The following is a 16784-nucleotide window of genomic DNA, read 5'->3' as shown; positions in this document are numbered from 1 at the left end:
TCACATGGAGTTTGCTAGGCTCCCCGGAACAGAGCTCCGGATGCTCTGGGTGAACGAGCCACCAAAATCAGAATCGTAGATACGTCTTATAAAAGTTGCGCTCGAAGACGGGAAGAGGTGGGCGATGGATCAGGTCGCCAAGCTCCTCTGAATCTCAAACAGGGTTTCTATTACCCTGCCGTGTATCCAGAGTCCCCACGAGATGGATGTGGAGTCCTCTTCGGCTTGGGCGGAAACTGCTCAAGCCTCTTATACGGCTAACAGGCCAATCGTTAGCCGCCACGTGGGAATAATTTAAAACTAGCCAATAGCGGGGAACAAATTTGCATACCGGTGGCGGGAACTCTTTTGCACCGTGCATTTCTCTTGCAACTTGAGCAATGCACTCTGCAAAAGAAGCTGCAGAAAGGCGGGAAACTCGTCCCTGCACCGGGGCTTTCCTCTGCGACAGGAAACTCTCCCGTGCAATGAAGCTGCAACTTGGTGGGGATAATTCTGGTGCCGAAGCACACACAAAATCATGCCTTTGGGTCATGACACCTTACAACCCTAACTTTCTATGATTCTGAGTCCAGGGCAGGGGTGGCCAGAGTTACTTATCCTGGGAGCCACATCCGATCCTCCACTGAAGTTCAAGGACAGGCCCGGGCCGTGCTCCCTGCGGGGAAAGCTGGAGTGGCAGGATGTGCCAGGCTGTGCTGTCCCCCGAAGCTGCCTTGAGGAGAAGTGAGCAGGTCTTTGGCCAATTTCTGAAGAGCCGCAAGTACTGTGCCGCGTGTGGCTTGCGAGCCACAGTTTGGCCATCGTGGCTGTAGGGGAAAGAGACCTTAGCCAAGGAGGGAGACTAGGGGTCACCTGAGAAGATAGCATAATTCCTTGCTGTTGAAAGCAGAGGGAACAGCTTGAAGCTGCTTCAGTAAAAGAGCATGCTAATGAGTCTTTCTTTTTACAGTGGTTTTCTATATCTGTATCTAAACCTAGCAACCTTTTTCTCTTGTTTTTCTGTTTATATGCAATAAACTCATTTTGGGTTTTTACCTTATAGTTCATCTTGTGATAGGAGAGATTTCAGGGTGGCTGGAAGCAGCAGGCATTCCCTTTCTACAGACCTATCTCCTTTTGCAAATCCAGGGAACCTTAAGAGTTTGTGGATTTTGCCTTGGCTCTAAGGCCCAGTCAAGGGGCTGGAGAAACATGGGCTTTGGACAGAAATGTAGCACTGTGAAGGCATGGAGACTTTCCAGGCCCCTGGCTGAAGTGCTACAACATCACCTCAAAGGTGTTCTCAAGGCAGGGACAGGGAGTTGTTCTTTTGCTCTGCTTTTCCCTAGGGCAGCTTCTCTGTGAGACCCATCACTTGCAGCCTGTCCTCTCTGGCAGGCTGCTAGTGTTCACTGGCTCTTCTCAGTATTCGCAGCGGTGGTGGCAACTCTTTACCCTAGGACCAGGGCCTCTGCCAGCTGTCCTCATGGGGGCTGTGGCAGTGGAAGAAGCTGCTGCAGGAAGAGACCTCCCTGCTGTCTCCCACGCTAGCAACAGCAGGTCCCTTCAGGGCTCTTTAATAACTTGCTGCAGGTAAATGAGCCATCAGGGAGCCAGCTGCTGTCCTTTCCTTCCCTCCCCTCTCCTCTGCAGGGGGAGCAGAGCTCTGTAGGATGCTTGGAGACCCTGTAGCACTACATGAGACTAACAGATGTTCTTGTGGCACTACGCTTTGTAGCACCATGTGGAAGTTCCTGTTTCAAGCAGATGCTTTTTTGTAGCGGTTGAGCCACTTTTGTTGCATTTCCAACGCTTGCATGTCTATGTGGTCACAGCATGTAGCACTGCAAGGGCATCTGTCATGTGACAAGTGTAACATCTGTCCATACACTGAGACTGCTAGGGGAGGAGACTCCCAGGAACAAGATCCAGTGAGAGCACTGGTCATACACAGGGAAATAGGAGAAGGACCTGGAGCCCCAGGATCACCCCAAGACCAGACCCAGGTTTGTCACAACTCATGCACACATAATTAAAAGAGTGTGGTCTTCACAGTCAAGTGTGACAGTACTGCAAAGGACTTGCGAATGTACAGAGTTTTCTGTCATATGATCAGTCCTATTGAAGTTAATGGGAGTACTCCTGGGCAAGAAAATTAAGCGTGTGTGTAAAAAAATGTGCAAGATTGTGGCCCCAGTGGGTAAAACAGTATGCAATATTTATGTTTTCTATAGATGATATTACACAGTTTATACTTGCAGTTTGCTGAATTAAATAATAACTAGCTTTTAATAATATAAACAACATTTGTTACAGTGAGTCCTTAAAGCTTGCAAAAAAAATCCTTTTTGAAATAAGTATTTTGTTCTCCAGGAGAAGAAATAGGTAATCTAGAGGTTTGTCTACCAAAAGTGTTCTCAACATTTCTATTTCTGTGGAAGATAAACATGAAAAGTATTGCCTCCTTCAGTCCCAGCCAGACAAAATATTTTATTACAGGCGCCATTTGCATGGAACAAGTGACAGAATATGTCATTTTCATGCTCTAATACTAACCTGAAACAACAAATGTTCCCTTGGAGACTGTATTCTAAAATGAGACTGTAAACCTACTTTTAAAAAATTAAATAGGAGCTAGGCTGTATCACTTTACTAATGCCACATAGTAGAGCAGGAATTCTTACTATATTTCTGTTTAGCTTTGCTAATGAAAGCAGCTCAGAGGTTCTAGCTAGCATATTCTCTTTCCTTTTCCTCATTTTTAGTGAACAAGCAATAGTCTGTTTTCACATAATTCAAATAATTTAGAGAAAAAATTCAGAACTGGTTCTAAATTAGAAAGTAACACTATTTTTTCTGTTAACAAGTGGCTCTGCTTCTCCTTGGACACTGTTGCTTTTTACCAGCAGATGATGTCATCTGCATATTTGGATCAAACCCTCTGCATGCAAAACTCACTGAAATTGGCTGGGCTGAACTCTTAAAAGATCAGCATCTTAGTTTGTATGGGTATTTGATTTGGGAAGCACTCTGGGACTTTTGGGATGAAAAAGGTGTATAAAATCAGACTATTATTTTAAAGGGCAGCATTCACAACTTCCTACAGCTACCATTTCATTTGTACTGCTGTGCATCTGTAGTAACTGTACCATAGATTTTCCTTTCAAATAACAATACTTGGAACATTGCATTGGTATATATGAAAGCCCATTAAAAAGGAAGTTATGCCTTATTAACCCCATTTCATAGACACACTGGGCACGTCTGCACGAGACTCTAATTGTGCAGTAGCCTAATAACACTGTGCAGTAGTGCGTCACAGCACAGACAGTGCTAATATGCTATTGTGCAGTATTATTAGGCTACTGCACAGTAGCATCACTAAAAAGACATTCGCCAGCACTACTGTGCAGTAACTCTGGTTACTGCACATTTATTTAGTATCTGGTTATACAAGTACTAAATAAATGTGCAGTAACCACTGCAGATTAATATACATGTCGACGCGCCCACTGAGAAGATAAATTGACGCTCAACAGAATAGGACATAAAATGCGTCCAGTGAGCTCTCTGTCAGACCATGCCACATTCCCTAATATAGCTAAGAGCAGAGAGAGGTAGTTAGCTGTGTTAGTCTGAAGTTAGGCAAAAGGCAGGGAAGGGTAGCACCTTATAGATTAATTTGTTCAAAGAGCAAATGGCATAGCATCTGATGAAGTAGGCTCTAGCCCATGAAAGCTCAGGCCTCTCTGAATGAGTTAGCCTATAAGATGCTTCCCTGCTCTGCCTTCTGCTTACAGGTGAGAATGTGAAAGGCTGCACAGGAGAAGGGACAGCAGCAGCTCTGTCAAGCAGGCGTTTTCTTCAGGGTGGTTCTCAAACTTTTCTATATCCAGATCAGCCAAGGCTTCATTGTCCCCCAAGTCTCTCCCCTTTAGCAGTTTTGGGATGCTGGAGTTATCGTGGCTCCCTGACTCCCAGGCTGTGACCCCTTGTATTCATCATACCCAATCAATCGTGTTTTATGTTTTTCTTTATTTCCACTCCCACCTGGATCACTAAAATTTACTAGTTCCATGCTAGGCTTTTTATATGTCTGTGTAGAGATAATATCCAGGAGGTTCTTTTTTAAATGCATTTCATGGGGCCAGTGGTTGATTAGGGAAATGAACTTTCACCTGTCCAGCTGAGGAACTGAACAATGGGACCTCTTCCAGGGGAAGGCTGATTAGTATTGTTGATGTTGTGATGTTACATTCCTGGGACTCATGCCAATCATCATGGCTACATACGTAAAATACTCAGCTTTTTTTTGAACATGCAGGGCCTCCAGTTCAGATTTTACTTGTTCCAAGTTTTATTTATATACCTCTTCATTGACTGTTTAACCTTTCTTTTACACATGTCCACATTTAATGTTACAGAAAGTCTGTTCTGTACTTGGACTCAGTTACTACACATTTAGTGGATTTCCCTTCCTTTTTTGGAACATATTTTTCACCTTTCCACTCTTGCATTCCATGTAGGGTTAAAAATAGCCCGAGCATCTACTTTCCTCTGACTGCTGTGTACTATCTCATTCACCTCTGTAACTGTACAGAGTGAATCCGTATAAATATTAGATCAGTCAATCTGTCTAGGGAGATAGTGGCAGCCTCATTGTTTGGTTATTTAAAACACTAAATGTGTTATGGGAAACAATCCCACTTCACCTACTAGGCCATTAGCTTGTTTCTTGCAATCTTAATTGAAAGTCACCAATCCAAATATTGTGTGAAGGCTGGAAAATCAGGTCTACTTTGAGATGACTTTCTTGGGGCTCATTCCTACTGAGGCTTATCCCTTCTGCCTGGCTTTATCATTGACCTCATTTTTATTGTTTGAGGACACATAGCACTTTACAAGATAGGGCTGTTAATGTCAGGTTGGGCTGTTAAAGCTGGTGTCCCTGCGAGCATGTAAGTTCTGTATCTGCAGTTCTTGCTTTACATGTTAATGCAAAGATTGCTTTCCTAATCAAATGCTAATGCTACATGGCTATACATCCCATAATATTCTACTCTTGGAGCTTAGTCTTAATTGAGCTTCACTCTTTCTAGTTCTTAAATTTGCACCGAGTATAATTAAAAAAAAATGCACTTCTAAAATTCCTGCCAGTTTCATCTGCCCCTAAAGTCATACTGCTGGAGATGTATTTTGATGAATAATGCTAATTAAAATTAAACACAACTATGAGTTGCATAGAGTAACTATGGTTATCATCCTTGGGGATTCAGTTGATGTTTAGTTTAATAATTATCTACGTGAAATTGAGAAAATAATTGCGTACATATATTCTTGTTGTGATAGACTTACATTTTCTTTAATTAATTCCATTGGCTATGTAATCTGCAGTATAGCTGAGCTGAGATGTTGACATTTCTGTTACCCATTTTCTGTGCGACTTCCAGAAGGAAATGTTGCTCCAGGCTAATATTATTGCTTGTTCAGTTGTAAATACCAAGAGCAGTGGTGCGGCGGGAGGAGGCTCAACAATAAGTACCCAGTGTCTACACATGCTGCTATGGCGCCGTTGTTACTGAACTGTCATTTAGTACTTCCTTATGGAAGTACCAAAAGATTGCACAATAACAGCCAGTACTGTGTCGTCCACACTGTGCACTATTATTTTTAGGCACTACATCGCTGTATTGATGCTCTATAACCAGGGTGTGTGTTACTATGGCAGCATAGCTGTGACATCACAGGTTTTGTCCGCGGATGCTACGCCACTGTCACTCATGGCTATGGCGATGTAGCACCATGTGTAGATGTGCCCAGTGTTCCTGAACTTAAAATGCAAGAAACCAGAAGTTTTCCTGATCCACAAAAGCTGAAATGTTGGAGTTATTCAAATTGTGACTTGGGTGTTAGCTGAATGCAGAGACTGTTCAGAATAAACCACTCTGGGACTAGCTCTTCAAATAGTAAATTAATTAAACTTTCCTGGACTGGCCATTCATATCATTGAGTTTTAAATTATTGCATTTAACAGTTTTTCAAGAAAAAAAGACAGTACTTTGTTTTAATTATTGCTATCACTTGAAATCTAGTCTGCTCTCAGCCATCTGCTCTGCAGGAATTACTTTTGCTGTTATTTTGACCACTAATATATATTGTGTTTGGACTTCTACATTTTCTTGTATTTACCAGCTGAATCTCTGCTGATAATTCTGACACAAATATTATATACACAGAATGGCTGTGTGTATATTTCTGCCTTTCTCTTTTTGTTCCCTTTCCGCTTCATCACTGTTGAGTCTCTTTAGGGGTCTATCGAGCAGCTGCACCAGAAGTGGAATAATGCTGTGCCTCTATACAGAAGCACTCTTATTTGCTGTATGAATTACACAGTGAACTCGCTAGCTGCAGAACAACTGCAATCCTAATCACTTTGACTGTACAGGAGGTGCTATGAGTAAAAAAAAAATCACAGGAAGCAATGCAATTCTTCATTTCAGCAGCAGTTCCTGGCAGCAGGAGTTTGCTGCATAGAGTGGGGTGAGAAGGATGACTAGACTTCTCTTCTTGGAGGCCTAAGGAGAGAAGCTGTCTGTTGATTACAAAGGTTAGTTATTACATCTCCTTTAAATCAAAGGGTTGAGCAGTTCATTTTGGGTCAGGGTATCCTGGGAAATATCCCAGCCTGTGTAGAGCACTCTAGCCCCTGCCATACTTTACACTTCAAATATATTATGCAATTAACTGGTTAATCAGACAATAAATTCAGACCAGCCACATGTGCAAAGTAAATATTATATAATAAAAATGTCCATCCAGCTATAGAAAAGCCAACCAGTTACAAAGTTCGGGCTTGAAAATGGGTAACAACTTTATAGCTGTTTTTTATCCAGCTTTAATTTGAACGGGTGGAAGGGCCCTCTCAGACTTTAAAGGTAATTAAAGAGACTTCTAATCAGGGAAGTTATTTAATTTAGTAACTAAAAGTGCTAATGTTCTACCAAGTGACTTCTAGTGGACTACAATATAAGGCTTTCATGGGAGCGCGGTAGGTATATTTTCTGAGGAATTTCAGATATGTCGACTTCTCACAGATTATTAGCATGACTGGTTTGGGAACACATTTAATTAAAGTTGTTTCAAGCTAATTATGTGCCATTCCCTGTGGGGCATAACTTCCATCTGGGACTTCCTTGAGCCTGTCAGTGGACTTTTGTAAGGGAACAAATAGCATTTCAGGTCTACTATTGTAAAGCTTTCTGCTAAGCACTTTCTAAGGAAGGTATGTAGAAGTGTTTGGTTGTAGTGAAGTAAAGAGATTGTCAGCAGAATATGAAAATGCAGTTGGGTCATTCATTTCACGTCCATCATTCCAAAGGCATGTTGGTTGCAATGGTGGTAGAGGAACTGCAGATTACAAGTAGAATAATGTGGAACCTGCAGTAAATATGCGGCCTTCATGGGTCCCATAGAGAGAGACTAAGTGACTTGTCCAAGGTCATACAGGCTGTTCGTGGCAACACAGAGAATTGAACCTTCTTCCCAGGCTCTAGGCTAGCACTTTACAATCCTTTCTGTCCCAGTGCAGTTGGGTGGATATCTTGGGAAAAGTACTCAGTACCATTTGATAGGATGTTTTGTTTGTTTATTTTGTTAATTTTGATAGAGAAAGAAATCTGAACTATTGATGTGTCAGATAAGCCTTTGAATATTTGAAGCAGAGGTTTACATCCCCACCCACTCCATCCTTAAAGTCAGCCTTGATCTAAGATGATCCAAACATGATCTGCTTCTTCCAGGTGTAGGCATGCACAGTTTTTTCCAAAGAAAAAATAACATTTTCAAAAAATAGTTTTTAATGCTTAACTTTTTTATTTCTACTCTGTGATTCTTCATCTGTTCAAATTGCTAATTGTAAATTATTTTAAACAGCAAAATGTGTCCTTTGGTTTCTCACTGCTTCATTCCCCATCTGGAAAATGGGGATAATATTGCCTGTTCCAAATGTTGGTCTGTTTAGGTCATAAATTGTTTGGTGCAGGGATTGTAATTTCTGCCTTCTGCCTAGACAGCAGAACCCTGATTTCATCCTGGTTGTGGTGGGTGCTACTCTGGTGCAAGTAAAATCATAAAATGACAGATAAGGGACAATTGCAAGGGTGATTCTTTGAAATAACATGTAAAGAAGTAACAGGGTGTGCATTTGGTTGTCTAACTGGGGCATTTCTCATTATAATTAGTGTTGTGATTGTCATCTAGACAGTACAGGGAAGCTAGATAACAATTTTGCACCTTGGTCCTTTTGAACTAGTCACAGGTAATATTGCTTTTTAGAAGCGAAGCCTGCAGGAGCCATGAGCACAAACATATTTTCTCAGGTAGGGATAACATAGCTGTGTGTTTTTTCAAAGACCCTTTTCATTACAAAAATAGTGAATATGTGCATTTTCTCTTATGAAAATGTCTCTGTGTTATTTTTTGAAAGGTTTGTTGAAATGCGAACATTTTGCACTTTTAAAGAAGCATTTGAGAGACCACTTGTGTTAACTGCTGAGAAATGCATTGTTTGCATCAGGAGCTTCCAATTTTACACTATATTGAAATCCACCTGTGTGAAATTAAAATAAGTGTTGTATGGAGGTTGATTTACTGAATTTCCTGCCTTTTGGACCCTGAAAGGAAATTTAAGGGGCTCTGTGTAATTTATGTTCTAGCTTCCATCAAGTGTCAGCTTAAAAAGTACATGGGTTCATGGATCTTTTTGTAGCATTTTCCAAATGTTAAACTATAGTTTATGAATAAGACTTCAGACTATTAAGATAATTATTATTGTTTTAACCTTTATTATTATAAAGAATTTTTTAAAGGTCACGGTGAATCTTATCTAGTTTTTATTGAATATTGAAGCATCTACATAATATGTTTCATGCATTGCTTAAAAAGTAGTACTAGCTGCAATATTCTGATAAAAGGATTGTAGTGAAAAATGTATTAAATCAAGCATGGTGAATAAGAGATGAAAATATATGAATGAAAATGTACATTTAAAAAAAGGAAATAATCCATATTTAAAAATTTTAAAACTTTCTGTGGGCTTTGAACAGGCTCTTATTGTGAATCTCTTAGAATATGTAGTTATGGAAATGACTCCTATTCAAGCCAGTCAACCTGAGTTCAGGAGCTTTTCCTGAGCTAGGTGCATGGACTGGGACTGTACAGATAATGAGTTGTTGATGTGCACAAGCTCTGAATCTTTAAATCTAATTTGAACTAGAAGTGTAGCAAAACTGAAGTACATCTTACAATATTTTACACAATACATAATTATCTTTCCTTTTAGAATTGCATTAGGATTTTATATTGTATGGTATTTGTTCAAACACTAGAAAAGTAGGTTGTATCCTCACTTCTATTTTGCCTTAAAATGCATCGTAGTTAGTTAACATGCTCAATTTAATTAGTTACAGATTATATAGGAAGACCCATTAAATGGATGTGTTTTGGAGCAAGCACACTGATGGGGATTTTCTGACTTGCACATCAAGGATTCAGTCAGGCCCCTGCTACACACACACACACACACACACACACACACACACACAAATATATAACACAATTAACTGGTTAATCACACAGTAAATTTAGACCAGCCACATGCAAAGTAACTAACACACCATAAAACTCACTATCCAGCTATAAAGGAGCCAAACAGCTACAATTAGTGTTTGAAAATGTGTAGCAACTCATCTCTGGTTTCAATCCAGCTTTAATTTGAACGTTTGTCAGGGCCCTCAGAATTGCACCTAACAGACTTATTCCAAGTGCCCCACAGTCTGCTTCTCAATGGGCACGTGTACATGTGTGCCCACCTGCGAAGTTGTTACTGCGCAGTCATTTAGTCCTGTGCTTTAGCAAGTACAAAATGACTGCACAGTAACCATTGGTACTGCGCAGTCCTAGCACTGCATGGGTTGTTTCTGACCCTACTGCACAGTAGCAATGAACTACTGCGCAATAGCTTGTTACTACTGCGCAGTAGCGGCGGTGTCTCGGTTTGTGCCTGCCAGTGCTATGTCGCCATAGCAACAAGCTATGTCTCTGTAGCTTGTCACTTTGGCGATGTAGCATCTCGTGTACACATACCCACTGGGTGCATCTATATGTGCAAATGCTGCTTGATGGGTTTACTCCAGAGTAATGTACTCAGGAGTAAACCCACCCTAGATAGGCATGAAATGTGTGCGCCCATTAGGGAGCAGATTTGCTGCTCCTGGCAGCAGTCTGCTCCTACCCCTCCAGCCCTGCACAGCCTTGGGCAAGTTTGGAAATATGAAATAGCAGTCAGTACCCATTAGCTCCAGAGGTAGCTGTTGTCCCACAGAAAATAATATTATAACGTTAAGTTCAAAACTCATGGTGGCCTACTAAAATAATAGAAAAACACATAATGCTAAATTCTACCTTCATTATTGATTTAAATGGGGATTAGATAGGCATCTAAGCATAAAGGTGGACCTTTATGCTTACACACTGATGTTGCTATTCTGCAATTAGGAAGAAACAAAACCCTGTGAAAGTCATGATCTCTGTGAAGCAGGAGGTATTCCAATCCCATTCCAATGAACTGGGGGGCTCAGGATGAGACTGGGATATTCACATTCTGCTGAAACTCAGCTTCAGTGAATTAGTCTGGTGTTCATTTTGTCACAATTTACAGTCTGCATAATCCAAGAGACAAGGCTTAGGGTTTACGTGAGGGAAAACAACCCAAAGGTTTATAAAGTAGCTATCAGGCCACATTAAAAGGCTGGCAAGAAGCAGAAGAGATTTGTAAGCATGTTGGCAATCTGCTGTCAGCCCTATCTCTGCTTGCATGTACTTACAAAGTCTAAAAATAATCACCTTCCACGGGAAGAAAATGTAGAGATATGTCTTAAAAGCATGGCATTACAGCATGTGGATGGAGAGTCATTACTTTGGGTCCCCTTGTGGTCCTATAGAAACTCTAAAGATAGATCCTGAGCACTAAGTTATCATATCTAGAGTACAGATAATTCAAGATATACCCGGAATATAGTGATTTACAGGAACAATAATTTTTCTGGTGTGGAGTTGGTGCTTTTCATGAGAAGGTCTGATAAGTTTATAGTTCATTTACTGTATCACCTGAGAAGCAGTTACACAGCAGACATTAAACATAGTCTGCTATGTAAAATGAAACAGAAGATCAGGGTTCTTATCCAGCCCTGCCTGGAGGCATAACATATTGCAAGCACTCTGCCATTCTGGGATTCTGTGGCAAGTTGCCTGTGCAGCTCTCAAACTCTGTGCTGCTACCTCACTTTCAGAGCTGTGTCATTTTAAGAAGCTTGTGGGCTATTTTAGTTCTACACACAATGATTGGTACTTAGACACATTTTGCTACAGTCATTTGCCCAAAAATATATTTTGGGAGTGGAGCTTCCTGAGTAGTCAGCGCACATAACGTATAATCTCAAGTATCACATTCTTGCTGTAAAAGACAGTCCATAATGTGAAGATAGCGTTTCCCAACCTTTCACAATATGTTTGAGTTTAGATGCTAAGGATAAACTAATATCCTCTTTGGATACTTTATTTAAAACCATCTACATGGTGGTGCAGTATACCTCCAGGGAAACTTGTATTGCTTAGCTCCTCCAAGAACAGCATTGGATCATAGGCCTCCTGAGGACAGCGACTGTGTTGCTTCAACTCTGCTGTGATGACTGTATGTGTCTGCACAGTGTGAATGCTCTGCACTTGGGCTGTAAATATCCTGTGGCCAACCAGAAAAATAAGTCCCCAGCTAGCATATGCACTGTATGGGAGGTTATCAAGGTTATCAAGTACATATTATCATAGATTATCGTGTCCTGGTACAGGGGGAATTGTTAGGAACATGTCAGAAGTAGGAAGGTGCTGTTTGCTATGCCACCACGCTATAGAAATTCCTGGTGATGTTGCGAAGTGGGAGGGTGTGTGGGGTTCAAAACCATCAGTGTCTTTCCTCTTCCAGGGATGCAGGGTTTATACTGAAACCTAAGTGGTCTACCAGAGAATCTCTCCTAAAGTTCTTCTATATCTTGTCCCATTGTGGCCACGTTGTGTGGGCATTTCACAAATGAATAAGAAATCGGTGCATGCAACATAATACATCTCAGTAGCTAATCTTTTTGTGGGCGTTTGATGTTTATTTTCTCTGGAAAATAAGGCGGAGTTAACAGTTTTATGCCAACACAATTTTTCTTGTTTTATTTTCATTGGTTCTCAACACGTAATTAATGAGAGTATGTGGCATGAGCTAATCCACTATCAACAACAATGAACAGTCACCTAAAAATAGAAGAAATGATGGCAGGGTAGCCCAAAATACTTGGGTGTGCCTTGCAAATCTCTGACCATTAGAGCTCACAAAAGTAAATTAGGATTCCTAGTAAGAGTAATTCTTCATATTTGTAAAAAGAAACCATTTCTGGTTCTTCATGTGAAGTTTATACTATTAATTTTCCAAAGCTAATTTTGAGTACCATTGATTTGCTAAATAGCTGCCTAAGTGCTTTACCCTTTTATGTGCTTTATATACAAATTTACAATCAATTCCCTGCTGTACATGTCAGCATCTCCATTAAAAGGTGGTAGAGAACAAAGCATAGGCATAGGAGCCTTGCAAGGTACTGTGCATTTTCTTTTCTGTTCTGGCAAAATCTACATTTTGAATCACATAAACTTCACACAGAGGAATTTATTTATATTTCATAGGTCACACTTCACTCTTTTAAGCCAAATTTCACAACTTTAGTCGGGCAACATTTCCTTGGATTTCAGTAGAAGTTCTGTCTTGAGTAAGTCCTGCCAGATTGTAATTGTAACTTGGCACTATATTGACTGCATATACTTTCTAATGAATTCTCTTTGCCTTTGCAGTGTTTTAGATGATGAGGGCAGCAGTCTGCGTCAACAAAAGCTTGATAGACAGGTAAGATTTTGGAGCCTGCTCTGGACCCATTTCCTTTTTTAATAAGTAGAGCATTCTCAATTGGATTACTATGGAAACCTTTACTTATTGACACACACACCGCTGATAACTGATAGAATTATTGTGCCAGAAAATTACATTTTGGAATTTTAGGTTCCTGGCCTTCCAGACTGTGCTGCTTATGCTTATGTGATGGGAAGGGAAAGATTTGTGTTGAGATTTGATTTCTTATTACTGTCATTTGAGTGATTCTTGCTTTTTTCTAAATTAGCATTGTATCGTGCAGCTAAGAATACATTATTCCTTTTGGTGGACCATGAAAGAATTGGAGCAACGCACAAAATACAAGTGGGGGGGTGGCAGCCAGTTGCAAATTTCTGAAAACTTTTCAGTAATTTTCATCTTCATCTCATTTCCAGAAACATAGGATTAAGATTGTTTGGTAATCTCTAATGACTGCTGAGTAACCAGTATGCTCCTGTATTTCTATTGCATTCCTAAATGGCTGACATAAAACACTCATTCTGAAGATCTTTGGTGAGATCCAGTGCCTGCTGAAATCAATAAAAAACTTCCATTGGCTTTGACATGGTTACTAGGGCTGCGCGAAGCTTTGGTCCCTGATTCAATTTGGCGGACATTTGGCCCAATTCGGTGCCCGAATCTCCAAATCCGAATAGAATCAGGAGACCCTTTAGTCTCTCTGAATCATATCGGAGCCCTCCATATCGATTCGAAGAGATTCAAAAATATTCGGTTATTTGGACATAGACACAGCTTTAAATGTTTTTTTTCTACATACCTCTAGGTACCAGGCGGCTCATGAGTGCTGCGATGCTGGGGCGCATGGAGTGTCCCACAGCAGTGTGGGGGGGCTCCCCAGTGCGCTTGGCAGAAGACCCAGAAGTACTTCTGGTCCACTTCCGGGTCCGCTGGGGAGCGCTCGACTGGTGACTCCTGGGTCTGGGGAGAACACCTGGGGTTCCCCCGTGGTTGATCACCAAGCAAGGAGGGCATGCGGGGGGGCCCGCGCGCTCCCTGTGTTTGCTGCCGAGCACGTGGAGGGCCCCTCTGCACTCCTGTGGGATGCTGCATCCTCCCCAAGCATCACAGTGTTCATGAGCCGTGCTGGTATGTCAAGATATGTAGAAAAAACATTTAAAGCTGTGTCTGTGTCTAAATCGCTGATTCTCCGAATCAGCATCGAATCTTCAGATTTGGATTCAGCCGAATCAAATTGGGGACAGTGATCCAAATCAACAAATCGAATCCCTGTCCCTGATTCGGGCTCAATCCAAATCAGAATTGAATAGGGCCCGTTTTGCACACACCTAATGGTTAGGGTTCCACCCCTGTCTTTATTTCTTCTTCATCCCCTTGCCAGGAACCTCTGTTTCACTTAGCAGGTATTTTTATTGCCCAGTCAAACCATGTGAGCTGCATTTTTTTTTTTTCTGTTACCATTTCTGTTACATTGTTATGTCCATACCATGCCCATTACTCTATCAATCCATATCATGTTTTGAGCCCCAAATGCTACATAGCTCTGAGACAGTCCCATATCAAGCTGTCTCAGACCCAGATTCTGAGCCCTCCACCATGTTGAGTGACAGCATACTACCTGTGGACTGAAGTACTACTCAGCACAGCAAATTATACATTCCATGTACCATCCACTATGTTAACATACCCCTTTTGCTATTTATAATAGCATTGAATGCCCTTTTTTATCTTTACGTGAGTGAAGTCAAGAAAACACCCCCTGTACAAGCAAACCGCGCAGGGAGCAAGTGAGACAATGGATTGCTAACATTAGCTTTGGTTAGACCCTGCAGATCCACATGGACATGCAAATAGGATTCAGCAGAGTGGTGCTTCATGATATGTTGCCTACCATCATGTTCTTATCCTAGAAGTGCCAGGAGGAAGGGATTGGTTGGTTTTTTAAATCAATCCCCTGCCTTTTAGTGTTAATACGTAATTTTTCAACTGGGGTGGAGGGGCTGCAAATGGAGGAGAATGTGTTTAATTAGTATTCAGAGCATATAATATAATGCTGGACTTATGTTTTGTTTTACTGCTTAATTTACAGATTATTGGTTCTTGATTTTTCAAAAAACTTAAATCAGCCTTTTCATGCCTTGTGCTTTTGGTCCTCATTTTATTGGTTCACAGCTTGTGCTTTCCCTGCTGGCCTCCCAAAGGATGTTGTTTCTAAGCAGGCTCTGACAGTTGCTAGACTGCTTAGAAACATCTATTTTAACTATCTAATGCTTTCAACCGAGCGTTTTAGAAAAGCTTTCTATAGCGTAGTATCACAATCAGAATCCCAATAGATTGTGGTCCTGCCACTTGAAAAATAGTACGCTTCCAGGGAAGTAGCTGTAAAGGTGTTGTGATTCTTAAGGAAGTGTTGCTGTCCAAAGTCAAATAACATGCATTTAACTCCAGCTTGCAGAGCTTCAGATTCCTGTATATGACTAGAATTTACTCTAATAGTAAAGTACTTTTTTTTTGTATTTTCCCCAGCGAGCATTGTTAGAACAGAAGCAGAAAAAAAAGCGCCAGGAGCCACTAATGGTTCAGTCCAATGTGGACAGCCGCACTAGAACACGCAGAACGAAACATTCAGAGGAACAAGCGCCGTTGGTTGAATCCTATCTTAACAGCAACAGCAGCACCATTTACCATGGTATATTAACATAACCTATTGCATGCATGCTTACTAGACGTAGTGCAATATTGTAAAAAAATTGAAGTAAACTTGTGGGAACAAGAATGTAATTTTTTTTAATGAAAGCTTTTATTTGGCTATGGGGATGAAAATAACGATAAAAATGTAGAACTCCAAGGGATAGGTTCACAAGCTCAGCTACTTTTTAGGTGTCAAGTTCAATAGTTAGGTGCCACTGGAATTCCTAAAACCCATGCTCAGCTGTCCCCTACCATAGAGGTGTGTAAGTTTCTGCTGGTAGTCACATGGGATGTATAAAATAAATGCCAAACAGCTTAGGTCTTGAAAGACCTATACAGCTTGACATCTGTTTGTCTACGCCCTAGCAGGGCTAACAAATTAGCTGGTCCCCACTCATGGTCCTTATCTGTGGGGTGCAAACTGATAGACATTCTCAAAGCACATCTAACTCCATGCAAATGATAGGAGACAGGATGAGGGGGTGGTGGTGGGTGGTGTTCTTTTGCCCAGTAACCAAGACAGAGGAGATTTGCATTCATCTGCCTGCAGGGATCTGAACCCATGTCTTCTACCTCCTACCAGAAAAGTCTAACCAGCAAGTCATACAATATTCTGAGCTTGGGTTCCTTCAGTATCTTAAGGACTCTATGGTCCAGTGTTTAGTGTTCAATCCCTGCTCCAATGGCTATTTACATATTTTTTTATATGAAGCAGAACACCTCCAAAAGGTGTAATTGAGAGAGATCCACCCCCTGGACATCCTTAGACCCTTGTAGGTGGGATACTTTCCCAAGACAGGGGTTCCATTCCGAAGAGGCAGTATCTCTATTAGTAATTTAGGAAAACAAGAGTGCAGGGCTTCCTCCTCCGTTGTCTGCAAAAAAAGGGTTGACTCGGGCAGCTAATTTCAGGGTTTTATGACTGTGAATCCCAGCTAGTCACACCCCTCATCCACATTTCTGAGTGGCAGCTACCTATTCTGCATTATGTAAATCCTGTTTATAGTTACCTAACTACATACGTGGTACAGGGAGCAGTAATATAATGGGGGACAGGGATCCAGGCACCTTCTCAAGCACCCGTTTAGAGGAGGTGCAGAAATGGCAGCTG

At 41.2% G+C, this 16784-nt stretch overlaps 1 protein-coding gene across 4 annotated transcripts in view; it reads left to right on the top strand.

The window, feature by feature from the left end:
• TUB (tubby bipartite transcription factor) overlaps positions 1–16784 on the top strand; it is a 320112-nt gene that overhangs the window by 234724 nt on the left and 68604 nt on the right. For 3 of the 4 annotated variants that reach the window (XM_014517218.2, XM_014517217.2, XM_025197422.1), the window contains exons 2-3: positions 12928–12979; positions 15509–15671. In XM_014517218.2, the coding sequence (XP_014372704.1) occupies positions 12928–12979; positions 15509–15671 (215 nt within the window). Of the gene's footprint in view, positions 1–6485; positions 6590–12927; positions 12980–15508; positions 15672–16784 lie in introns of all 4 variants that reach the window. The other variant, XM_025197423.1, reaches the window with a different exon arrangement.

This window comes from Alligator sinensis, unplaced genomic scaffold (assembly GCF_000455745.1).
Source record: "Alligator sinensis unplaced genomic scaffold, ASM45574v1 scaffold502_1, whole genome shotgun sequence".
Lineage (NCBI taxonomy): Eukaryota > Metazoa > Chordata > Crocodylia > Alligatoridae > Alligator > Alligator sinensis.
Note: the sequence above shows the minus strand (reverse complement) of the source record. Positions and strands in the feature narration are given on the sequence as shown.